The following is a 27,225-nucleotide window of genomic DNA, read 5'->3' as shown; positions in this document are numbered from 1 at the left end:
AAACAGAAGATATATTGGTTAGGCAGATTGGCAGTGCTAAATTGCCCATCATGTTCAGGGATGTGTAGACTATGTAGATTAGCAATGGGAAATGCAGGGTTACCAGAATAGGGTAAGGGGGTGGGCCTAGGTAGGATACTGTTTGGAGGGGCAGTGTGAACTCGATAGGCTGAATGGCCTGCTTCCACACTTAAGGGATCCTATGATTCTTAATCTTCCTGTACTCAAGGGAATAAACACTTGGTACAATCTATCCACATGATCTCATTGGGTTATACCAATTGACTGATTACTGGGAATGAATGGCTGGTGACATAGCTAATGCTCACCTTTATGAAAGTACTCCTTTCTATTTCTAGGTGGTAAGGAAGCAGGCACAGATGGCTGTTGGCTCATTGACTATTAATGAAGAACGATCGGAGGTGGTGGACTTCTCAGTCCCTTTTATAGAGACTGGAATCAGTGTAATGGTGTCACGGAGCAATGGAACTGTGTCACCGTCTGCGTTTCTGGGTAACTGGCTTAAAGTTCACCATGCCTTCATTTTGTTTGTGGTCAAAGGTCATGCTAAGTTGAGTAATTTCAGTTTGAGACTTGACTAAATGGAATGTTTCTCTGTGACACCAACTGAGGTAATTTCACTCATTAGCTGTCCTTATCATCATGATCCTCAGAAACCCCAAGACACCCTAGAAGAAGTAATACCTTGCGAGTCAGATTGTTCTGAATTGAAGCCACTTCAGTCCTTGAACCCTAAAATCAAGATTGACCTGCAATGCCACATTGAGGCAATGATACTGACTATAGGCAATGCCATCTTTTTGGATGAGACATTAAATCATTCCAGCATGGGATTTAAGAGATCCTATTGTACTATTTTGAAGAAGTAGAGAGTTATCCATGATGTTATGGCCAACATTTTACCTTCCAGCAAAAATGCATTATCTGGTCATTATCACATTACTGCTTTTGAAAGATTGTCGAAATCAAATTAACTGTCACATTGTAACAGTGACAATCATCATCATCAAATTGATACAGTGTGCCCAACAAGTCCAACTGACCCTCCAAAGAGTAACCCACCCAAAGCCTTACCCTACATTTACCCCCAACAATGCACCTAAACTGCATATCCCTGAACACTATGGGGCAATTTAGCTCAGCCACTTCACCTAACCTGCATACCTTTGGATTGTGGGAGGAAACCCACAGGGAGAATACGCAAACTCCATGCAGACAGTCGCCCGAGGCTAGATTCGAACCCAGGTCCCTGACGCTGTGAGGCAGCAGAGCTAACCACTGAGCCACCATGCCACCCCAGTCATTAGCTACAAAGCACTTTGAGATTTCTGACAGCCATGAAAGACACCACAAAAATGTAAGCTTTCCTTCCTCAATTCTTTCCCCCTCTTTTCCTCCTCTCCATCCCCCCTTCCTTAACCACAACATTGACCTGAACCTCATTGGCCCTCTTATCCAACATAGAAAGGAATGTCTACTCTTTACTTTGACAATGCCTTTCCAAATACTGTTCCTTTTCTTGTTCACAAAATTACCAGCAAGATCCAGGTCAGTGTCAGTGATAATTAAACTCTGAGCATCATGACGATTGGGTTTTCAGATTTTTGAGGCGTGCCTTTCATCTTTTGCAATAGAGCTTTGACTGAAAACCACAATTCTTCATGGTGGACAACTTTACTCTATAATGAGTTGGGCTGAAGGAATTCCTTTTTGATATTGAGAAGTGTAGCAAACTACTGCCATGTTAGTGACATCCCTAGAATAAATTTGAGAAAAAAAAAACTCACCTAAACTTAAGTAGTTCATCTTGGTGAAAATTTGTGACATTCTCTTTTAAGATGCGGCCCACATTTGTGTTGAAATGAAAGGTATTACTGAGCTGATTGGATATTCACTCTCTCAATGACACTCACTATCTCCGTTGCAGCACTGTTTTGGATGCAGGGGGTTTAACGTATGATGTGTTGATGCTGTGGGTTCTAACATTTTGCTTTTTGATGCCACAGAGCCATTCAGTGCAGATGTCTGGGTGATGATGTTCGTAATGCTCCTGATTGTCTCTGCTGTCGCAGTGTTCGTCTTTGAGTACTTCAGCCCTGTGGGATACAACCGGTGTCTGGCTGATGGAAGGGGTAAGCTGCTGTATTCGTGCCATTGATCTCTCAGCCAGCCTCTTATTCTATATATAAAACATCTTACAGCTGGAATTGAATAGACTGCTTGCTGTAACCCAATTACAGAGCAGCAGTAAACAATTGAGCTTGATGCCTCACTTTAACAGATTTTACCCGAAGCAAGGGATCTGACTCTGTTGAAATCTACATTGCTCTCCAAATTTGGCTATCAAACTTCATCAGTTAGGTTCCAACCTGTGTGCCTTACTTACACTTGTATATCTTTTTTTCACACACTTCATCCATCCAATTTCTTTTCTTCACTTATGGGACATGGATATCGCTGGCTAGTCAGCATTGTATTGCCCACCCCTAGTTGCCCTTGAGAAAGTGGGGGGTGAGCTGCCTTCTTGAATTGCTGCAGTTCACCTGCTGTAGGTTGACCCATAATGGGAGCTCCAGGACTTTAACCTAGCAACAGTGAAGGAACAGCGATATATTTCCAAGTCAGGATGGTGAGTGGTTTGGAGAGAAACTTATAGAGTGGTAATATTCCTATGTAGCTGCTGCCCTTCACCTTCTAGATGGAAGTGGTTGTGGGTTTGGAAGGTGCTGTCTAAGGATCTTTGGTGAACTTCTGTAGTGCACCTTCTAGATAGTACATGCATCGGTGACAGAATCCTTTTGATCTTTTGATCAGGGTGGTGCTATAATCTTTTGATTAAATTAATTGTATAGGTCCCCATCCTGAACCTTCAGATTGTATTCCAGTCTGTAACTCACACCTAAGTCTCTATTACTCTCTAGATAACATCAATTGAATTTGATTTTGGGTTGCTTCCAGTTACATGTTATTTTTATTATAATCCACACAAACCCCCCCCCAACCAATCATTTGTTGTTGCAATTGTGTGGTCTTATTAGCTATGCCTTTACATCTATCATAAATAAAAGGGATCATGTGACATGTTCTGGAGTTAGACTGGGAGGTTCAATCAATAGAGATCAAAGGATAGCTGAAATAGTTTTACTGGGAAGAAGGTGCAAGGCGTATTTACTTGGAGACAATGGCAGCATCGATTGAGTTCAAAATCGGTATGGTCTGGGTCTCACAAAGTCCCAGAAATGTGTTGAAGGTTGTACAAAGTTAGAAGTCACATGACACCATGTTATAGTCCAACAGGTTTATTTGAAATCACAAGCTTTCGGAGCGCTGCTCCTTCATCAGCTGAACTTCCAACTTTGTCCACACCAGTCCAACACTGGCACCTCCACATCATGTTTATCTGAAGGTTGTACACAGGGAGAAAGTGAGGACTGCAGATGCTGGAGATCAGGGTAGTCAGTGCAGTGCTGGAAAAGCATGGCAGGTCAGACAGCATCCGAGGAGCAGGAGAATCGACATTTCAGGCATACTTTTTCTTACGATGTTAGAGAGTTGAGGCTAAAATTGCTAACCAGCATTTCTACCTGAATACAAGATTGACGTGTTTCACATTGAGATAAGGAAGAAGCCAATTTTGAGATTAGTTTACAGGGTTCTCTAAAAACCACAGACCAGCAGCAGGGTCTGTGTAGTCAGTAGAAAGAATGAGCTTCACAATGTTGCAAACTACCATAGCTGGGAATGGGATGGAGACAGTCACAGTCGAAGAGACACATCCTGCCACCTTCTAAGGATTTCTAAAGATTTGTTCAAGGGTCAGGAATCAGGGGAAGATGAATCATCAAAGCAGGCTTCACTGATGTTAGTAGATTTATGAAACTCTCTGGAAATGGTGGAAGCTGCCTTGAGACAGGGACTCAGTGAAACTGGAACGGGGGGAAACTAGGAGCAACTGGGGACTGATTGCTGCAAACTTCAGATTGTAATTGACTTAAGAGTGCCTCAGTGAGTCAAACCATTGTGAAATTAACCCAAGACTATCTGTTATCCCGTCAGAACCATGTTTCGATTAGATTAGATTACTTACAGTGTGGAAACAGGCCCTCCGGCCCAACAAGTCCACACCGCCCCGCCGAAGCGTAACCCACCCATACCCCTACATCTACATCTACCCCTTACCTAACACTACGGGCAATTTAGCATGGCCAATTCACCTGGCCTGCACATCTTTGGATTGTGGGAGGAAACCGGAGCACCCGGAGGAAACCCACGCAGACACGGGGAGAACGTGCAAACTCCACACAGTCAGTCGCCTGAGGTGGGAATTGAACCCGGGTCTCCGGCGCTGCGAGGCAGCAGTGCTAACCACTGTGCCACCGTGCCGCCCACAACCATCTTGAACTCCTTGATTAAATTCAAATTTCAAACACACTCCCAGGTATCTTTTCCTTCTCAAGTAGAGATACTTGGAATAACCTACAATTTCCCTCAATGTTACCCTGGTCACTGCTGCAATACATGTCCTACATGCATCTTATGAGGCTTGGATTGAATTGGAAGTCAACAATGTGATGCTGAGTGAGGAGCCAATGGCTTTCAGCATTCATAGCCTATACCCTCACAAAGCTTTCACTCAAGTGGGATGATGGTGGGGCTGCAGCCTTTGAAACCATTAACCTGTACCTTATCATTTCCTGCAGAACCAGGAGGGCCTTCTTTCACTATCGGCAAAGCCATCTGGCTGCTCTGGGGCCTTGTTTTCAATAACTCGGTGCCAGTCCAGAATCCAAAGGGAACCACGAGCAAGATTATGGTGTCAGTTTGGGCCTTCTTCGCTGTGATCTTCCTGGCCAGTTACACAGCCAACCTTGCTGCATTTATGATCCAAGAGGAATATGTGGACCAAGTATCAGGCCTCAGCGATAAGAAGGTAAGGTTCCAGCCACCTTCAACCCAGATAGCTGACTGATTTGACCTCAGAAAGCCAGCGTTTCCTTATTGGTTAGCAAACATGTGGACTGCGCACATGCACACTTTCTGATCCAGGAATTAAGATTTCTTTAAATCTCTTTGAAAGATCTGTAGTTAAATGGAGATTAGACTCACAATGGTGTATACTAAGATTCGCACAAATAAACAAGTTTGTGAAAGAGTGATGAGATTTTCCTGCATTATTATTTGCACATGCTAAGTACTCTCACTACTTTATCAAAGGTGGCCTTGGTACTTTGGCTTGGATTACTGGAAGCATCCTTTTCCAGGACAGGGTGGCTATGGCAGGATCTAAAGGGGTTTGCTGTGCTCAGGTTTGGGTCAGAGGCCAGGACTAGCAGCAACAGTAAAGCCCACGGTTTGTATTTCTTCCCCTCTGCTTCAGTGTAATTGATTTCACCAGTGAAATGGAGTTGGAGAGGAGCACAGGAGCAAATACTTCACAGGGCAACCTGAACTATCAGGGCTGTGTACATGTGTATAAAACGCTGAGTTATGAAAGAGACATCAAGGCTATTATTGTAACTGGTCTTGTAAGGATCGGAACCCCATGGGATTGGGTAAAATACCCGTTTAAGCCCAGACTCAGTTTTTCCCATCTTTGATTTTAACAAATGGATTTGGTTAAAGTTGCTGCTATTCATTCTCAAGGTGTCAGTCTCATTGGCAAGGCTGGCCTTTTATTTTTGCATATCTTTCAATTCCCTGAACAAGTAGCAGTGACCTTTTTCTGAGAATTTCTGCAGCTTCTAATGCTTTAGCCCCTGAATGATTGGATTCCAGTTTACAAAGTCTATGGGTTTGCATTTGTTTTTCAAATCACTCCATGAGCTCACCTCTTCTTACCTCTCCAGTCTCCTCTAGCCATCCAGCCCTGCAAGATGTCTGACCTGCTCACCTTCCAACTGCTTGTACATTCCCTGTTCTTACTCACTCCACCATTTGTGGCTATTCCTTCAGCTGTCTGAACCCAAAAAATGTGAAATTGTCTCCCCAATACCTCTCCTCCGCTCTTTCCACTTTTTAGAGACTCCTGAAAACCCACCTTTTTGAACAAGCTTTTGGTGATTAGGTATGCTTGCCTTTATTGATCTGTGCATTAAGTACAGGAATTGGTAGGTCATGTTGCGGCTCTATAGGACATTGGTGAAGCCACTTTGGGAATATTGCGTTTAATCCTGCTACAGAAAATATGCTGCCAAACTTGACAGGGTGCAGAAAAGATTTGCAAAGATGTTGCAGCTATAGGGAGAGGCTAGGATAGGATAGGTTGGAGCTCTTTTCCCTGGAACATCAGAGGGGTGACCTTATAGAGGTTTATAAAATCATGAGAGTCATGGATATGGTGAACAGACAAAGTCTTTCTCACAGGGTGGGGGAGTCCAAAGCTAGAGGGTGAGAGGGGAAAGATTTAAAAGAGACCTAAGGGCCAACTTTTTCACGCAGAGGGTGGTGCGTGTATGGAATGAGCTGCCAGAGGAAGTGGTGGTGGCTAGTACAACATTTAAAAGGCATCTGGATAGGTATAGATGGATATGGGCCAAATGCTGGCAAATGGGACTAGATTAATATAGGATATCTGGTCGGGTGGATAAAATGGGCTGAAGGGTCTGTTTCTGTTCTGTTTAACTGCCTAACTTGAATAGACCTAATATTTTAGATGTGAAGTTCTATTAATTTTTTTAAAATGGGTTCACGGGATGGGAGACTCATTGGCTGGGGCGGCAGTTATTGTCCAGCCTAGGTTGCCCGAGAGAAGTAGCTGGTGAGCTGCCTTCTTTAACTGTTTCAGTCCTTGGGCTGTAGAGACGCTGTTAGGAAGGGAGTCCCAGGATTTGGATGCAAAAAGTAGTGAAATAACAGTGCTATACTGCCAGGTCAGGGTGGCATGTGGCTTGGAGGGGAATGATAGTTTTAATTGGGGATTGTGGTAAGGTGGATGGCATGTCACATATAATTGTCGAGTTTTGCTCTGGGAGGAATTTCATTATCACAATTCAGTTCACTCCTTTGACTGTTGTTGTTATCCCACAGGCACATCCTAAGCTTTTGGACAATGCAATGCAGGAATGTTTCAATGCCTTCAAATTAATAAGCTGCATGAAAATGGGAGGGTCAGGAAAGTTAATGGGAACATAGCTGTGCAAGGTGCTATATAAATACACATCGTTGTTGTACTTATGGCTAAGTGGCTTTCCAGATTACTTCAGAAGGCAACTGTGTGAAACTGGAATCACATATTGGGCAGAGTGGGTACAGATGGCAGGTGAGGACATGAATGAATCAATGGGATTTTGTGACAATCTAACAGCCCCGTAGTGACATTTACTGATACTGCTTCTTATTTAAAATGATCTGGCGGATTATCAGTCCAATCCTCCGCATCACTTTTCAAATCATATGGCTGCACAAGAGTGCAACCTGTGTGCTTGAGTGGGTTCCCCACGGATATGTATCTGAATCTCAGCCAGAGTCAGTTTGCCTTTTCTTTTACTCCACAGTTTCAAAGACCAAATGATTTTTCTCCTCCTTTCCGGTTTGGGACTGTTCCCAATGGAAGCACCGAGAGAAACATCCGGAACAATTACTTTGAGATGCACAGCTACATGACTAAGTACAACCAGAAGTCGGTGCTGGATGCATTAATAAGCTTGAAGGCAGGGTAAGAATTCTGTGAAATCGCCTTCTTGTGGGGGCTAGTGCTAAGGTGGGTGCCATGTCACGAATGGTAGATTTAATTGGCCAAGTCTTGCTTCGGGAAGAAGTTCATTATCACATTATCATTTCTTTGTCTGTTGCTGTTATACTACACAACTTCCGAAGATAATGTTGAATTACTAGAGGTTTTGCCAGCCAGTTAGATTTTCATTTTCTATTTATGTTTTGATCTGTTTGTGGTTAAAGTTTTCACAATATCATAGAATTAAAAATGTTATAATTGCACAGATTTTAATCTGGTTCACCTATCCAGTCTCTAAAAGCTGCCTGACAGACAGCAGGAAGGTTTATCCTTGATAGCAGAGAGACAGCTATAACGGACAAATTACTGTGTGCTTCTGGCCTCTGTTTCAGCAGTTCACAGGTTCAATCCCCACTCTAGAGATGTGAACACATAACCTGAATGGCTCAACTCTAATTATAAAGCTTTGGCTGAAATTCTCGCAGGAAAGGAAATAGCTTCTCCCCATCATTTATCGGTTTAAACACCTTATTAACTTCACCCCCTTCGAAATGCAGGCAGTGCTGCCCACGTTTGTGCAACTGTGGCCTGTAATTTAACACTTTAAGCTCTGGTAATCCTGAAAATAATTAGAAGGAAGGGAAATAACTGAAGTCTGTGATGTGCTAAATAGAAAAACATGATCATGAGCCTTGAATCTGAATCTGAAGTTGAGTTTTAAAGAGTTAGTCTGGTGTGCTAACTTATGCAAAGCATATTTCTTTTTCTTCATTCAAGAGATGGGCACATTGCTGCACTTGAGGGAGGAAACTGCTTTGACCACATCTCTTCTTTGGCTGGGATAGATCTGGAAGATCAGACACGATCAAATCTTGATAAGAAATATCTCTTATCAAGATGTATATTATCCCATCTTAATAGGTGTAAATTACATTAGCTCATCAGGTATTGCTACTGAGGCTATCAAAAGACCTCATATGTTGTGATGTGATGCTACTGTCCCTACCTCCAAGCCAAAAGTTCTCTTAGGATTATGGAATCCTGACAGTGTGGAAGCAGGCCATTCAGTCCATCAACCCTCCGAAGAGCACCCAAACCAGACCCAACTCCCTACACTATCCCTGTGATCCTGCATTTCCCATGGCTAATCCATCCAGCCTGCACATTCCTGAACACTATGGGCAATTTAGCATGATCAAACCACCTCACCTGTACATCTTTGGACTGTGAGAGGAAACCAGGGCAGCCGGAGGAAACCCACCCAGACAGGGGGAGAATGTTCAAACTTCACACTGACGGTCGCCTGAGTGTGAAATCAAACCCAGATCCTTGGCACTGTGAGGCAGCAGTGCTATCCATTGGGCCATCATACTGAACCTAACCTTATCCCCACCCATCTCAGCATGGCATGATCTCATTGGGTGGAGCTTATTATATTCTCCAACATTAATTCTTTGAGAACCATTACATGGCACTGACAAAGCCAGTTTATTGGTTATTCCTAATTACTCTTAGGTTTGGTGGGATAACTGAGTGGTTCGGTAGGCCATTTCAAAGGTATAGTTAGTTTAAACAGATAGTTTAAACTGTGGCTTTTCTTCACTTAAGGGCATTGTGAAACATCTGGATTTGTACAATAGTTTCATGGTTACCATTACTAATAATGGCTTTTATTCCAGATTGATTTAGTTGAATTTAAACTCCATAACTGGTATAATGGCGTGTGGGTTGAATTCCTATCTCCAAATTATTAGTCCAGGATTATGTATAACTAGAGCAGGAACATGGCTATTATGTCTCCTTTGCTATTGTAAGGTGAGTCTCTGTCCACACATGTCCTATATTAGAAGTTGACTCAGTGAAAAACACTTTAGCCTTTTCAAAAGGCTCACAGTTCATGCCTCACTTTCAGACTTGAACTCACAGCCAAAGCTGTTATATTTCATGTTTTTAAGGCAAAGAGAGACAGATGTTTGAACAGTAAAAAAAATTAATGGTTATGGTGAATGGAGCAGGTAAGTGGAGCTATGTTCACAAAGGAGCCATGATCTTAATGAATGGTGGAGCAGGCTCAATGGGCCAAATGGCCTACTCCTGCTCCTATTTCTTCTATTCTTATGTTCTATTAAAAGAAGATGGACTCCCGCCACATCCTTGTATATTAGTGCACTTACAGGAGTCACCTCCAACTGTTGGCAGGCTCATGTCATGTGGGACACTATAATAAGTTCCACCCAATGTGATCACATCATGCTGGGATGGGTGAGGTTAAGGTTAAGTTCTTGTAAGACTATCTGAACCTCTTCATAGACATTGCCAAAAGAATTGATGGAAAAATTGCAATGAAAACACTTTATTCGTCGTCAGAAATGATATGTTCATAAGTCACATACGAAGAAAAGTGTTTTGTTTCGGTTCTCTTTCTTTATATGAAGAAAATTATCTGACCTTGGGAACACCCAGGGATCTCCTTGTGGGACTCCATTTTGATCATCTCTGATTTAGGCTACCTGACTATTGTTTGGTTCAGACATTGCACTAGTTTCCACTCCTTTCTGCAGATTTATGCTTACGAGGCAGCAGAGGAACTCTCCTTGTGCTTTGATCAACAGATTTCCCCCTCCACAAACACTGCCAAAAAGCAGTGATCCATGGGATGGTGATGGGTGAAAATGGGGCCTTGATAATAAAAATAACTCACTTCTTGGAGACTCAGTCACCTCTCTGAAGGGGAGGTCCTGTAGAAATAGCAACATTTCTTTCTTCATGTTGTTCATTCTCACCAGAAACTGGAACTCTGATCCATGTTTCCTCTCCCCTGCAGGAAGCTGGATGCTTTTATCTATGATGCGGCTGTGCTGAATTACATGGCGGGGAGAGATGAAGGCTGCAAGCTTGTGACGATTGGCAGTGGCAAGGTATTTGCAACCACTGGCTACGGCATCGCCATCCAGAAAAGCAGCGGCTGGAAACGTCCAGTAGACCTTGCCATCCTGCAGTTATTTGGTGACGGTAAGAGAGAATTCAATCATTCGACATCCGTGTAATCACCAGGCTAAGGATCTGAAGTGTGCAGAATCAAATCGAGCAAGGCAGCAGTCTAGTTGATGAGGGGAATGGGAGGTTGAGCAGAACCCAATTACATCAGAGACCTTTCATTATGGAACCTTGATTTCAATCTGTGTTAACATCCTGATGGCAGGACCTCTGTGTTTTCTCAATTAATATGCGTAAACACATTTTAATGGGCGTGCTAAATGTGGTAACACCGTTGACATCTGTAATGAATGTGATAACACGGTGAAATCAATGATGAATGCCTTAATGCTTGTGTGATACTAGTAATTAAGTCAGAAGTCACACAACATCAGGTTATAGCCTATCAGATTTATTTGAAATCACAAGCTTTCAGAGCGCTCCACCTTCGTCAGGAGAAGTCACTTCATTTGACAAAGGGGCAGCGCTCTGAAGGCTTGTGATTTCAAATAAATCTGATAGACTATAACCTGATGTCGTATGATTTCTGATTTTGTCCACCACAGTCCAACACTGGCACCTCCACATCAGTAGTTAAGATGCTAATGTGAAATTTCAGTGTTGAGAGTTCACACAATGTGATACCAGTGAAGAATGTATCATCACCATGTGATAATGTTGTGTGGTGCCAATCGAGAATGTTGTGATATCAGTAATGTGAGATAACAGCAATGAACCTGTTAATGCTGTGCAAGGTGTTTGTATTAACGTTCTGAGAGCAATACTGAATTTACCAATGCTGTGATGTCAGGAGTCAATGTATTACTGCTATGATATTAATGATAAATATGTTAGCCATGTGAGATATCAGTAATGAAAGTGCTAAAACTGCATGACATTATAAATCAAAATATTCATGCTGGTTAACATTACGAGTGAGTTTGTTATTGCTGTTCAGTACCAGGAGCTAAAACCATGTGACACTAATAATGGAAGTAGTGTAGCATCTCTAAAGAAAATTTTGAAATGGACCTGAATTTGCGGGGGGAACAGAAACAGTCTCCAACTTAGCCAAAATGGCACTGCAGCCCTGATTCTGGATGTCCTTCTCCCAATTCTGACACCCACCATCATTGTCAGGGATTATGTCCAAAAATATGCAGATTAGGTGGACTGGCCATGCTAAATTGTCCCATAGTGTCTGGGGATGTGCAGGCCAGGTGGGTTATCCATGGGACATTAAGATTTACAGGGATTGAGAGGTGGGCTGGGTCTGAGTGGGATGCTTTTTGGAAAGTCAGTGTGAACTTGATAGGCTGACTGATGTTTTTCCACACTCTAGGGATTTTACGATTCGATGAGGTGTTTAGAGGGAAGTGGGGCAGGTTATGGTTTGCACGTCCATAATTCACCCATCTATCGGAACATCTAAGAGTGTAAATATCTTCAAACAGGCCCCATGTTTTTTGTTATTGGAAACAGGAAATGCTGGAAATCACAGAAGGTCAAGCAGTTTCCATGGAGAACTTTATAAAATCATGAGGGGCATGGATAAGATAAATAGACAAAGTTGTTTCCCAAGGTGGGGGAATCCAATTCTAGGGTGAGGGGAAAAATTTTAAAGTGTCCTAAGGGGCAATTATTTTCACTCAGAGGGTGATGTGTGTATGAAATAAACTGCCAGAAGAAGTGGTGGAGGCTGCTACAAATAAAACATTTAAGAGGCATCTGAATGGGTATATGAATAGGAAGGGTTTAGAGGGATATAGGCCAAATGCTGGCAAATGGGACTAGATTAGATTCGGTGTGGGAAAGTTGGACTGAAGGGTCTGTTTCCATGCTGTACATCTCTATGACTCTATGAGAAAGAGCAAGCTACCATTTGAAGTCTAGATGATTCTTTATCAGCTCTGATGAAGCTTTTTGCTATTGGATTGACCAATGCATGATAGTTGCATTTTGGAGCTTTGAAGGAAAAGGTCTTAAGCTGCTGAAACTATTGAGAGATCTAAGTTACCATTTTGGATCGATCCTTCAGGAGAGATAAAGTGCCCTTTGGGATTGGTAAATGTAAACATGAATGTGTACAAAAGGTGGGTAGGATATTTGGTACCATCAAGAATTTCACAAACTTGCTGAAAGTGGTTATAGTGCATGAAGAATCCCTAGGGTGTGGAAGCAGTCCATTTGTTCTATTGAGTCCACGCCAACTCTCTGAAGAGCATCCCACCAAGATCCAACCCCCTACCCTATCCATGTAACCCGGCAATCCCCATGGCTAATCTATCCAGCCTGCACAGCCCTGGACACTGTTGCATGGGCATCCACCTAACCTGCTCATTTTCAGGCTGTGGGAGAAAAGTGGAGGAAACCCACGCAGACACAGAGAGAATGTGCAAACTCCACACAGACAGTCGCTTGAGGCTGGAATCAAATCCAGGTCCCTGGTGCTGTGAGGCAGCAGTGCTAACCACTGAGCCACTGTACCACCCCACTTTTGTTTTGCCTTGGCTGATTAAGGCAAGTATCCCATATGCCTTTTTAACCACTTTATCCATCTATCCTGATACCTTAAGGGACTGGTGGATGGAGGCACCAAAGTCCCGCTGATCCTCAGTGCTTCCCAGGTTCCGACCATTTGTTTACTTCCAAATTTTAAGGGAGTTTGTGTCTTGAAGATGGATAATCAGCATTTCAACCTGGATACATGGCCCCTGTGATTCACATTATCATGGTGGTGGGTTCTGAGAGGTGAAGATACTGGCATAGGCAGTCTGCCAAGATCCAGGAGACAGTCTGTATCCAAATGCTAACAGTCTCAATGGCTGACTGTTTAGAAATATTGATGGGAGTTCATGCTTGGATTGAACAAAAAACAAAATTCATGGGAACTTAAAATGAAGCTGAAAAATGTGCCTAGTTTCCCCTAGACAGAGAATCATCAGAAAAAAATCCCCTACCATTAAAGATGAAACTTGCAGAAAGTGAGATGAAAAGTTACTAAGGCTGGGAAATGAAAACAAAACAGAAGTCAACCCTTAGGAGCTAGGAATCAATTTGAACAAGGTCTGAGAAAATCAAATGACTACACAATGGACAGTGTAAGGTTAACCTCTGAGGTTTTTTTTTATATATCAGTTGTGTTAATAGTAAAAGAGAAAGGTTCTGTTCTGTAATTTAAAGTCTAAGTTACTTTCAATAAAAGCATTTAGATAATAGCACTTTTAACATAAAAACAAAGAGCTACAGATGCTAGAAATCTGAAACGGAATCAGAAGGTGCTGGAGAAACTCAGCAGAGTTTCAGCATCTGTGAAGAGAAAAACAGTTAACGTTCCAAGTCCGGTGACCCTTTGTCACTATATTCATTACAGGAAATGTTTTAAAATATGAATTCTTCTTGTAAGGCTTATCAACTTGAAGTTTAAACTTCTCCTCAGAAATTATCAGTCTCTATGAGGATTGTACCAAACTGGAGACTCTTGTGGGATTGCAAATCGACAGGATCAGATAAGTGTGTTGGATTTAGCCAGAGCTTAAAGGACCAAGATTTCACCTTTCGTTGTATTTATTGTCATTGGCAACGGCAATCGCTCACTGACATGTATGATTGTTCACCTTGGAATTTGTGTCTTGCTGTTCAGTGATTCAGTGAGATGTTGTGTAACTGATGATCCTAATCCTAGAGTTGCATCTCCAACCACACATTGACAGTTATTTCCTGGAGGTGGAATTGGTGCAAGGCTTTGAGATTATTGGCATTCCTTTCTCCGGTTCATTTTCAGTATTTCAGTATTTATTATAGAGTTAAAATGGCTATACCATGGCTGAAGCATTCTGTGTGTGAGAGAGAGAACTTATCTTTGAGTGCCTTGCAGCAGTTAACTAAGGTTCATGTGAAGATAACAGCAGAAGAGTTGAAAATTGACTTCAAAGTAGGCAGTCAGAGTTAGAAACGGATGTGATATTGGCTCAATATTTGAACCTTGAAGAAAAAAGAGGTAATCTAGATAAAACACAGGTTGAGTTAGCTAGGATTCAGTTGAGAATTAAACCACTTATGAAGTTATGAGTTAGGAACAATAGTAAACCACTTGAGTCAGTTCCATCACTCAAGCTCCTCAGACAACACCTTTCAAATGCACAACCACTTCCAACTGGAAGGACAATGGCAGCAAAAACATGGAAACACCTCCACCTTCAAGTTCCCCTCCAAGTCTCACACCATCCTAACTTGGACATATATTGCCGTTCTTTCACCGTTGCTGCATCAAAATCCTGGAATTCCCTCCCTAAGGGCATTGTGGGTCAACCCACAGCAGGTGGACAGCAGCGGTTCAAGAAGGCAGCTCACCCCCACCTTCTCAAGGGACAACCAGGGAAGGGCAATAAATGCTGGGCCCAGCCAGCAATACTAACAAATGAATAAATTTTTAAAAAAAGATCATGGCTGGTCTGATTACTTCACATTACTGCTTATCTTCAAAAAAAACTTTCACTCCTTTCTCAAGAAGCTACCTACCTCTGCCTTAAAAATATCCCAAGTCTCTACTTTCACTCTCTTGGAGGAAGAGTATTCCATAGTTTATTCTTATCCATGTTTTCATTGGGCAACCCATTATTTTGCAACAATGACACTGAATTTCATGTTCTCCTGCAAGACGTACCATCCTCTCCACATCCACCAACTCAAGACCCCTCACAATCTTATATACTTCAATTAAGTTGCCCCTTACACTTCTTAACTCCAAAGGATGCAAGCCTATCCTGCACAATCTCACCTCATAATACAAGCTGTCCATTCCAGGTATAGTCTAGTAAAGCAATTCTGAACTGTTTCTAACACATTTACTTCCTTCCTTAAATAAGGAGACCAATAGTGTGTACAATATTCCAGATGTGGTTTCACCAGTATCCTGTGTAACTGTAGCCTCGCCTCCATATTTTTGTATTCAATTTCCCTTTCAAAAAAATCATTCTATTAGCTTTCCTAGTTACTTGCTGAACCTGCATATCAATCTATTCAATTCATCTTCTTTGACATCCAGATCCACCTGCTACTCAGAGTTCCACAAATTTGAAACGTACAAAAAATTTAAACCTAAGCTCTGTGATATCAGAACATCATGGGGGTTACTGTTGTGCAGAAATGGAATTGGTTGAGCCATATAAATGCTGTGGCGAAATAACAGCTCAGAGGCTAGAAATTCTGGGCAAGTTACTCATCTCCCATCTACCCAAAGTCTGGCAACTCACTACAGAGTCCAAGTCAGGAGTGTGATAGTATACTCTCCACATTCCTAAATGTGGCTCCATCAAGAAGCTCAACACCATCCACGATAAAGCAGCCCGTCTGATTATCACCTCAAGTGCCACCTTCAACAAAGAGGGCATGCAGCTCATGAAGTCTGCACTGACCTTCCAAAGGGCAAGCCATCCAGGCCAAGCCCCACCCTATCCCCACATTTCTCATGGCTAATCCCCCTAACCTGCACATCCCAGGACACTACAGGGAGAATTAACATTGCCAATCCTCCTTTCCTGCACATCCCAGGACTCTATGGAACAATTTAGCATGTCCAATCCACCGCATTTGCGCATATTTCGATTGTGGAAGGAAACCAGAGCACCCAAAGGTAACTTACACAGACACGGGGCAAACATGCAAACTCCACATAGTCACCCCCAAATCTGTATCCCTGACCCTGTGAGGCAGGGGTGCTAACCACTAAGTTGGCCACATCCTGCTGCAAGCTACCTGCCACCATGTCAGCACAACCGCAAATTGACATGAGGTTGAAAAGGGCATCTGGCCACTAAGGATGAATAAGGCCAACAGAGCAGATGGAATACCTACCAAAATTCTGAAATATGGTGAAGAAGCACTCTTGGCATGATTACATGACGTATTCTTCCTTATCAGAAAGGAGGAGATCGTACCAGCAAATGTCTTAGACTGAACAATTATAGCCACTTTCAAAGAGAGGAGATAAGACTCAATGCAGTAGTGACACAGGTGTCTGCTTGCTGTCCAAGACAAGGAAGGTCATTGCAAAAATAATCTTCCCAGAAACTTAAAAGATCCTCTTGGAGTCACAATGCAGATTCAGTCCATCAAGGGTCTCAGTGGACATGAACTTCACTGCAAGACAAGCTCAAGGAAAGTAGCCTTTATACCTGATTTTCTTCAACTTCACAAAGATCTTTGACTGTGTCAACCAGGAAGGAATGTGGGACATTCTCCTCATATTTTGTTGTGCACTGAAATTCACCACCATCCTCTACCTTGCATACATACTGTGACCCTCAGCGATGGATTACCATTGACTCAATGCATGTGCAATGAGCAGATGATGCTTGTATATGAGAAATATCTAAGGCAGAGTGTTAAGCCATCTTCGACACATTTGCGGAGGCATATGAGAAAAAGGACCACAGGGTCAACACCCAGAAATCAAAGACCTTCTATCAGTCCACTCCTGCCTTGTCCCTGTTCCCCTGGCTATCAAGACCTACAACAGGCCACCAGACAATGTAGATCAATTCCTATACCCTGGGAGCCTCCTCTTAATAAGGACAAACATTGATAATGAAATTCATTATTGTCTCCAGAATGTCATAGGCCATCTGAGAAGCAGAGCATTTGATGACAAAGATCAATAGTGCAACCTGCCCATCTGATAACATCTGAATCACGGACAATGTATAACAGTCACCTGAAATCCTGAGAGATGTACCACCAGTACTGTCTCCTTAAAGCTGCAAAGATGCTCCAATGGCAGTATCCTCTCTCAGGCAAGCATCCGACACTGAGACACTGATTTTGGTCAATATGGCCCACACAACTTCTGACTTCTTTACAGCTTCAGTTCAAAAATGGACAGCAGCTGAATTCCAGATGTGAGATAACAGTGACTACGTTTGAGGCTGCATTCTAGTGTCAAGCCACAGCACCAAAACTGGAGCCAATGGGAAACAGGGAAAAATGTCTGCTCGTTGGAACCGTACTTGGCATATAGGAAGATGGTTGTGGTTATTGGAGATCAATCATCTCAGCTCTCGGACATCTATTCAGGACTTGCTCAGGGTAGTGTCCTGGGCCCAACCATCTTCAACTGCTTCATTTATGACCTCGCCTCTGTTATAATGTCAGAATTGGAGATGTTTACCGTGATTGCGCAATATTCAACACCATTTGTTTCTTCTCAGCCACTGAGGCAGTCCATGTTAAAATGCAACAAGACACTTGCACAATATCCAGTTTTGGGCTGACAAGCGGCAAGTAAACATTTTGCAATTGCCAGGCAATGACCATCTCCAATAAGAGAGAAACTAACTACTACCCCTGAACATTCAATACCAGTAATATTCAATATTACTGAATCTCACACTATCAACATCCTGGGGATTACTATTGAGCAGAAAATGTACTTGACTCACCAGATAAATACAATAGATACAAGAGTAAGTCAGATGCCAAGATTGCTACAGCGAATAACTCAACTCCTGACTCCACATAGCCTGATAAACCATCTACAAGGCACAAGTCAGGAATATAATGGAATACTGCCCACTTGCCTGTGTGAATGCAGCTCTAAAAACATTGAAGAGGCTTGACACCATCCAGGGCAGAGTAGCCCACTTGATTGGCAACAACTCCATAAATGTTCAGTCACTCAACTACAGATGCTCAGTAGCATCAGTGTATATTATCTACAACACGCATGGTAGAAATGCATCCAAGATCATCATTTGGCACCTTCCCAACACAACCATCTGTAAGGACAAGGCCAGCAGCTATATGGGAATGCTATTACTTTCAAACCACTCACCTCCTGACTTGGAAATATATTGCTGTTTCTTCACTATCAAAATCCTGGTATTCCTTCCCTAAAGGCATTGATTTGATTAGATTCCACTACAGTGTGGAAACAGGCCCTTCAGCCCAACAAGCCCAACACCAACCCTCCGAACAGTAACCTATCCAGACGCATTTTCCTCTGACTAATGCACATAACACTATGGGAAATTTAGCATAGTCAATTCACCTGATCTGCACATTTTGGACTGTGGGAGGAAACTGGAGCACCCAGAGGAAACTCACGCAGACAGGGGGAGAATGTGCAAACTCCACACAGACAGTCACCTGAGATTAGAATCAAACCTGGGTCCCTGGTGCTGTGAGGCAGCAGTGCTCACCACTAAGCCACTGTGCCACCGTCATGTGGGTCTACCTACTGCACATGGACTGCAGTGATTCAAGAAGGCAGCTCACCTCCACCTTCTGAAAGGCAACTAGGGATGGGTAATAAATCCTGACCCAGCCAGCAGCACCCATGTCCAACGAATATGTTGTGTTCAGCCATATTGTTTCCATACTGACTCTCAAAACAGGTCCTCCACTCTGAAGTCTGTATGGCAAGTGGCTAGCAGGAGGATCAAGAAAATGCTTCAAGGAGGTCCCGAAAAAAATGCAACATTCCCATTGACTCCTGGGAATCTCTGTCCGAGACTACCCAAACTGAGGAAGAAGCATTGGTTGAAGGTGTAACAAATATCTCTGTTTGCTAGCATCTCTGACAGGCACAGGCTGAGTCTAAGTTCCAAAAGAAGAAGGAGCATGTTTGAAAATCAGAGCCTCCCACCCACTCACCTCTTTAGAGCCCATCTGCTCCACCTGTAGCAGCATTTGCAGGTCCAACATTGTATTCCTCAGGACTCACAACTCCGGAGTGGGAGAAAGTCAACATCAGTCTTGAGAGACTGCCCAAGTTGAAGACTGTGGGATATCAGTGAAGTGTTACACTCTCAAAACCGTACTCTGCTGGATTGATATCTTCAGTAATGAATGTTTAGCAGTGTAAAGGCTCTAATCAACACATTAGCACTGTGATATCAGTGATACAGGTGTTAAGGTTCTGTGATATTAGAATTGGAAATGTTAGGTTTGTCTTAAATCAGTAATTAATATGTTAATGTTGTGGAATGTGAATAATGGATGCGATAACATTATGTGCTTCAGTAATACATGTTAAACCTTTGTAATATCAACATGAATGTATGAAGTTTCCATGACAACTGAAATGAATTGATCTAAGCTCTCCAGTCCTGCCACATCCAATCATGTATACTAATAGACAATTAAACAACCTTATAGAAGTTTATAAAATCATGAGGGGTATCAATAGAATTAATAGTAAGTGTCTTTGTCCTAGGATGGGGAATTTCAAGACTAGGGGGCATATTTTTAAGGTGAGAGGTGAGAGATTTAAAAAAGATATAAGGGACAATCTCTACAGATGTGGAATGAACTTCCTGTGGAAGTGGTGGATGCGGGCACAGTTACAATGTTTAAAAGACACTTAGTGAGTACCTGGACAGGGAAGGTTTGGATGGATATGGGCCAGGAGCAGGCAGGTGTGACAAGTTTGGTTTGGGATTATGGTTGGCATGGACTGGTTTGACCAAAAGATCTGTTTCCATGCTGTATGACTCTATAACTAACCAAAGGAGCAGGAGGATCCACAAATATTTTCATCTTCAATATTGGGGATGCCCAGCACATCAATGCAAAGGATAGACCTGAAGCATTTGCATTCATCTTCAGCCAGAAATGCTGAGTGAATGATCTATCTTAATCTTCTTCTGAGGTCAGTCTTCAGCATATTTGGTTCACACCATGTGATATCACGAAATGGCTGAAGGTATTGAATACTGCAATGGTTATGGGCAATGACAACAAATTGTTGATAATAGCGAAGACTTATATTCCAGAACTAGCTGTGCCCCTAGCCAAGCTGTTCCAGTACAGCTAAAGCACTGGCATCTACCCAGTATTATGGAAAATTGTCCAGGCCATTCCTGCCTTCAAGATTCAACCCAATCAACTACCACACCACCAGCCTCCTCTCAATCCTCAACAAATTGATGGAAAGGGTCTTTAATAATTCCATCAACAGCAATAACCTGCTCTCTGCTGCTCAGTTATGTGGTTCTGAGGATGCGAAAATTCATTAATGAGGATAGATTATAAATAGATTCTGCGATATGGTCTCACCAATGTCCAGTATAAGTGAAGCATAACATCTTTACTTTCTGTTCAATTCCTTTCATTCCAAAGAATAACATTCCATTAGGCTTTTTGATAATGTACTGTACCTGCATAACAACATTTTGTGACTCATGCATTGGAACACCTGGATCCTATGAACACCATTAGTGAATGTATTAATGTAATATTATCAGAGATGAATGTGTAATGCTCTGTGGAAATACTATGCAATGTGTTAATGTTTAATATCAATAGTATGCATGTTAAAATCCCGCCTTCAGTAATGATTGTTAATCCTATGTGATATCGTTAACCAGAATAGTAACACCACACAATATCACAGAATTGTCACTTTGCAAATGGACATCATTTGGCCCATCATATCCACACATGTTGCCTGAGGATTTTGACTTGGTGCATTCTCCTGCCTTTTCCCCATATCCCTAAACATTGCTTCAAATTAAATAATCCTCCAATGCCCACTTGAATGTCTCAATTGAACCTGCCTCTGCCACACTTACAGTCAGTGCATTTCAAACTCAAACCACTGACTGTGTGAAAACGTTTCTCTCTCAAGGTGAGAAGTGGAAAGTTTAAGGGGGATACACACGGCAAGTACTTCACACAGAGGGTGGTGGGCATCTGGAATGCGTTGCTAGCAGATGTGGTAGAGGCAGGCACGGTGGATTCATTTAAGATGCGTTTGGACAGATGCATGAGTAGGCGGGGAGCAGAGGGATACATGCGCTTAGGAATTGACCGACAGGTTTAGACAGTATATTTGGATCGGCTTAGGCTTGGAGGGCTGAAGGGCTGTTCACGGGCTATAAATTTTCTTTGTTCTTTGTTCTTCTTTGTTCAAAACTGTGGGCACTGCTTCTGATCCATTTCCAAAAGGGATCAGTTGCTCCTTAGCTATTCTAAGTCCTGCGTGATTTGGAAAATTTCCACCAATTCTCCTCTGAGCTTTCTCCTCTTCAGGGAAAACAATCTCAACTTTTCCAATCTGCACTCATAGCTGACATTTCTCATTGTGGGAACCATTTGCTTAACTAGTTTGCCATATAAAGCAAGCAATGATGTCACTAGTGATAATGTCACTAAGCTAGAAATACAGAACTCCAAGGTGATGTTCTGAGGACATGAGTTCAAGACTCACCATAGAAGATCATAAAACTTGAATTCAGTAAATGTCTGGAGTAAAAAGCCATTCCAATAGTAACTACACACCACTGCTGGTTTTCATAAAGTCCAATTTGGTTCACTGCTATCTTTTGGGAAGGGCTTTACCTGGTCTGATGTACATGAGACTCCAGAACCGCAAAATATTTTTGCCTCTTAGCTGTCCTCTGGGTAATTGGAATTTGGCAATATATGGTGGCCCAGCTGATGATATCCACATCCCATGAATGAAGAAGACAATGATTATCACCTCACACTTCTCCTCATTGAACTTCAGCTGACCATTCCACCACTTGTTATTATCCTTTTTGATGTTCTACACAGTCCTTCTCAGTTTGCCATCTTCCCAAGTTATGTGCCTTCCATATACTTTGAAATTGTCCTGCTCACCAAGTTCTAGAACATTTACATTTGTATCAGGAAATGCAAGGGTCCTAATACCAATCCAAGGGCTCCTCCACTTCCTCCAGCCTGAAAAATACCCATTAAACATTGCTCTGTTTCCTATCTCTCATCCAATTTACGTCATTAATAAATGTGCAAAAGCTGTCTGACATCAATAATTAATTTGTTAACACTATATGATTATCAGTAATGGATGTCATAGTATTGTGTTAGTGGCCAGTTCACTCAGTTGACTGGATGGCTGAATTGCAACAGGGTGACACCAACGGCATGGGTTCAAATCTAGCACCAGCTGAAGTTACTGTGAAGATTCTGTTTTCTGAACCTCCCTCTCCCCTGAGAGTGTGGTGCTCCTCACATTAAATCTCTTTAATATGATGGTGGGGCTATGGTAACTTTATCAGTGTTGTGTGTTAACACATCTTCAATTGTTAAGGACCTCCTTCTGGTCTACCTGCTATCGGATATTGTTAAACTTGAAAGGGTGCAGAAAAGATTCACAAGAATGTTGCTGGGATTGGAGAGTTTGAGCTATCAAGGGAGGCTGAATAGTCTGGGACTATTTTCCCTGGAGCATCGGAGGCTGAGGGGTGACTTTATAGAAGCTTATAAAATCATGAAGGACACGGATAAGGTAAATAGCGAAGGCAACATTTGAAAATATGTGTAATAATTGCAGTGAAGATGCTTAAAGCTCTGTGACGACAGCAATAACCATATAAAGTTTGTGAAACAGTAACGAATGTACTGACGGTGTCTACTGTAAGTAGACTTTGAATATGGCGGCATGGTGGTTCAGTGGTTCACACTGCTGTCTCACAGCACCAGGGACCTGGGTTCAATTTCACCCTCAGGCAACTGTCTGTGTGGAGTTTGGACATTCTCCCTGTGTCTGCATGTGTTTCCTCTGGGTACTCCGGTTTCCACCCACAGTTCAAAGATGTGCAGGTGAGGTAGACTGGTTGTGCTAAATTGCCCTATAGTGTTCAGGGACATGTAGGTTAGGTGAATTAACCGTGGAAATGCAGGGTCAAAAGGTTAGGATAGGGTGATAGGTCTAGGGATACTCTTCAGATGGTCAGGGTGGACTCAATGGACCGAATGGCCTGCTTCCACTCCGTAAGGATTCTATGATCAGTAATAACATTTTGCTGATATCACAAAGGGTTAATAAGTGATATCAGTGCACCATTATTATTGTGTGAATTGTGTAAAAAGTGAGCTTAACTTGTGATATCAGTCATGAACTGTCAACGGAGTGGTATGTCAATAACCAAATATTACTGCTTTGTGATGAGAGCAATGAATGCATTCTCATCGTATGATATCAGTGTTGAACACATCAGCATTGTGATGTCAGTGATGAGTGTATTTGATCTGTTTGATATTAGTCATTAAATATTATTTGTGTGACATTAATAATGAGGCTGCATGGCATTGGCAATGGATGGATTGACGCTGTGACATACAAACATACAAATTAGGAGCTGAAGCAGGCTATTCAATACCTTTGAGTCTGCCTCACCACATTAATGAATGCAATAGTGCTGTTGGGTTTCAATAAGAAATATTTTAAACCTGTGCAATATCAACCGTGATAATATTACAGCTGTGTAATATCAGAAAAGAATGTGGAATATCAGTGATAACTAAGCTAACACCATGAGGAAAACAACACCATGAGATAAAGAGTAATGAATCAGCTAATGTGTGATATTACTCACGTACTAATACTCTGACATGACGTGATAACGGTAACCATTATGTTTAACACCCAGATACCAATAATGAATCTGTTAATACTGATCCAAAAAGTAAACGAGGTATCAGTAACGAATGTGTTAACATTGTGTAAGACCAGTAATGATTGTGCTTCTGCTCTGTGAGGTCAATAATGGTTATATAAATGCTAGGTGATAACATTAATAAATATTTAACATGAGATGATATCCGTTCTGGATGTGTCAACACTGATTGATGTCAGTAATGAATGTAGCAACACTGTTTTACATCAGCAACTAATATTTTGTATGATTGGGAATGTGTATTCAAAGCGTGTGATGTCAGTAATTATTGTGTTAATTCTCTGTTCTCTATTCTCAGCAATAAATGTGTGTTTTTTGTAATAAGTATTGTTGAAGATGTGTAATATCTAATTAACATTGTCTAATGCCCTGTTTGAATATGTTAGAGATGTGTGATATCTGGAAGGATTGTGCAAAAACTGATATCAGCCATAAAAACATTACATTGTGATAACAGTCATACAGTCAGCTCAGTGATTAGCACTGTTGCCTCACAGTGCCAGGGACCTGGGTTCGATTCCAGCCTCGGGCAACTGTCTGTGTGGAGTTACACATTCTCCCTGTGTCTGCTTGGATTTCCTCTAGGTGCTCTGGTTCCCTCTCACAGTCCAAAGATGTGCGGATCAGGCGAATTGGCCATGTGAAATTGCCCAGGGTGTTAGGTGCATTAATCAGAGGAAAATGGGTCTGGGTGGGTTGGTGTGGACTTGTTGGGCCAAAGGGCCTGTTTCCACACTGTAGAGAACCTAATCTAGTCATAGGCTATTCACCCTATTCATGAATCTCGTGATGTTATAAACCTCAATCTCAGCCTCTGGCACTCCAGGGAGAGCAGCCCCAGCCTATTCAGCCTTTCCCTGTGCTGTACAACTCTAGTCACAGACCCTTTGGTCCAACGCATCTGTGCTGACCAGATATCCCAAATTAATCAAGTCCCATTTGGCCCATATCCCTCTAAACCCTCCCTATTCATATACCCATCCAGATACCTTTTAAATGTTGTACCAATCTAGTTTGTTCCATCCACGTGCCACCCTCCATGTGAAAAAGTTGCCCCATAGGTCCGTTTTAAATCTTTCTCCTCTCACCTTAAACCTATGCCCTCTAGTTTTGGAACTCCATACCTAGGGAAAAAGATCTTGGCTATTCACCCTATTCATGCATCTCATGATTTTATAAACCTCAGCCTCAGCCTCTGGCGCTCAAGGGAAAGCAGTTCCAGCCTGTTCAACCTTTCCCTATTGCTGAAACCCTCCAACCCTGGCAACCTCCTTGTAAATCTTTTCTGAAACTTTTCAAGTTTCACAACATCCTTCCTAAAGCACGGGAATGAGAATTACACACAATTTGCCAAAAGTGACCTAACTAATGTCCTGTACAGCCTCAACATAACCTCCCAACTCCTATACTCAATGCACTGACCAATAAAGACAAGCATATCAAACACATTCTTCACTATCCTGTCTATGTGCAACTCACTTTCAAGGAGTCATTAGTGAGTTAACGTTGTATGAGATCAGTAATGAAAATGTTCACATTTTCAAGTCAGTAGTAAGCTGGTAATGCTATAATATCATTAAGAAACATATTAACATTGTGATATCAGTAAGGAAGGTATCAAGTAGTGTGATATTAGTAATGAATGTATCAGTAATGCCATGTCAACATTTTCTGGCATCAATAAAGAATGGGTGAATGTGGTATGATATCAGTAATCAAGATGTTAACAGTGTGTCATATCAGACATGAGGTGTTAACATTGTGTGATTTCCATATTAATCTATTACCAGTGTATTTCCAGTGATATCAGTCAGGGATATGTTCAGAGATTGTGATCTCTGTCAACAGTGCTCATGTTGTGTGCAATGTCAGTATGGAATGTGATATCAGTAATGAAGTGTTGGTGCTGTGTAATATTCATAATGCAAACCTTAATATTGTGATATCAAGAGTGGATGTGTTAACACTCTTGATGTCAGTAATAAATGTGTAAAACTGTGATATCACGAATGAATATACTTTCGCTTTGCGATGTAAGCACTGTACCTGTTAACACTGTAACACTGTAATGTTTACATGAATTATAGACTAGACAAAAGCCCCTCAAAATATGTTAAGTAAATAGACTGGACTGTAAGTTTTCATATCTTAAAGTGTAAGGCTTTGCATTCTGGATGCAATTTGATTGGTCAAGTAACTCGGCTTTAAGCAAAACACACCTTATTTTTACACCACAGTTAAAATACAGACAAAATATAAGAAAAAGAATTGCCTTAACTATAACTCTATCAAAATCCATAACAAAATAATGTATTTATTACTATTAATTAACAGTTCCAATAAAATAACAACCCATGAACACACACTTGGCAAAGGCAAATCCAGTAAAATAGATTGTCTCACATACAATTCCAGCAGCAGGAAGAATAGTCACCTCCAATGCTGTTTCCCTCAAGTGTAACTCCACAATAACCTGAGTTGGCACGGGCACAAGCTCTGATATTTGGACCTTTGTTACACATTCAGAAATCAAGATAAGGCAAGGATTCCCTGATAGAGTAGTGGAAGATAACATCTCAATAAATGGTTGAAATGGAGGGTGAATGTAGAATCGTTCGAAGTATTGAATTCAGATGAAGCACATTACCTTCATAGTAGGAACAAAAGATGATCATTCTCCCTCTCTCCCAAACCAAACCCATTCTGCATTCTTCCGTTTGAAAGCAACTGCATGTTCATTAGCAATATCTCACACCACAACCGCAATACACAAGAAATGTTTGGTTTTATCTCACTTATGGTCAATGGTTTATTGTTCAGTAGGGACAAGATGCCATTGCATGTAGCCTTCTCTCTCTCTTCCCTATTTTCCACCCTCCATGGGACCGGAGAGAACTAAATCTTCTCTGATTACTGACCATAGGAGCAGAAATTAGGCCATTCGGCCCATCAAGGTTGCTCCACCATTCAATCATGGCTGATAAGTTTTTCAACCCCATTATCCTGCTTTCTCCCTGTAACCTTTGATCCCCTTGACAACCAGGAACCTATCTATCCCTGTTTTAAATGTACTCAATGACCTAGCCTCCACAGCCTTCTGCAGCAATGAATTTG

The 27,225-nt window shown here is 41.9% G+C and overlaps 1 protein-coding gene across 4 annotated transcripts in view; it reads left to right on the top strand.

The window, feature by feature from the left end:
• The window catches only part of LOC140489253 (glutamate receptor ionotropic, NMDA 2B-like), a 388,460-nt gene that overhangs the window by 340,884 nt on the left and 20,351 nt on the right, over positions 1-27,225 (top strand). For all 4 annotated transcript variants that reach the window (XM_072588602.1, XM_072588600.1, XM_072588601.1 and 1 more), the window contains 5 exons: positions 360-513; positions 2,028-2,153; positions 4,722-4,951; positions 7,515-7,675; positions 10,518-10,705. In XM_072588602.1, the coding sequence (XP_072444703.1) occupies positions 360-513; positions 2,028-2,153; positions 4,722-4,951; positions 7,515-7,675; positions 10,518-10,705 (859 nt within the window). The remainder of the gene's footprint in view (positions 1-359; positions 514-2,027; positions 2,154-4,721; positions 4,952-7,514; positions 7,676-10,517; positions 10,706-27,225) is intronic.

The sequence above is a fragment of the Chiloscyllium punctatum genome, chromosome 18 (genome assembly GCF_047496795.1).
Source record: "Chiloscyllium punctatum isolate Juve2018m chromosome 18, sChiPun1.3, whole genome shotgun sequence".
In the NCBI taxonomy this organism is placed as follows: Eukaryota; Metazoa; Chordata; class Chondrichthyes; order Orectolobiformes; family Hemiscylliidae; genus Chiloscyllium; species Chiloscyllium punctatum.
This window is presented reverse-complemented; position numbering and strand designations above follow the sequence as displayed.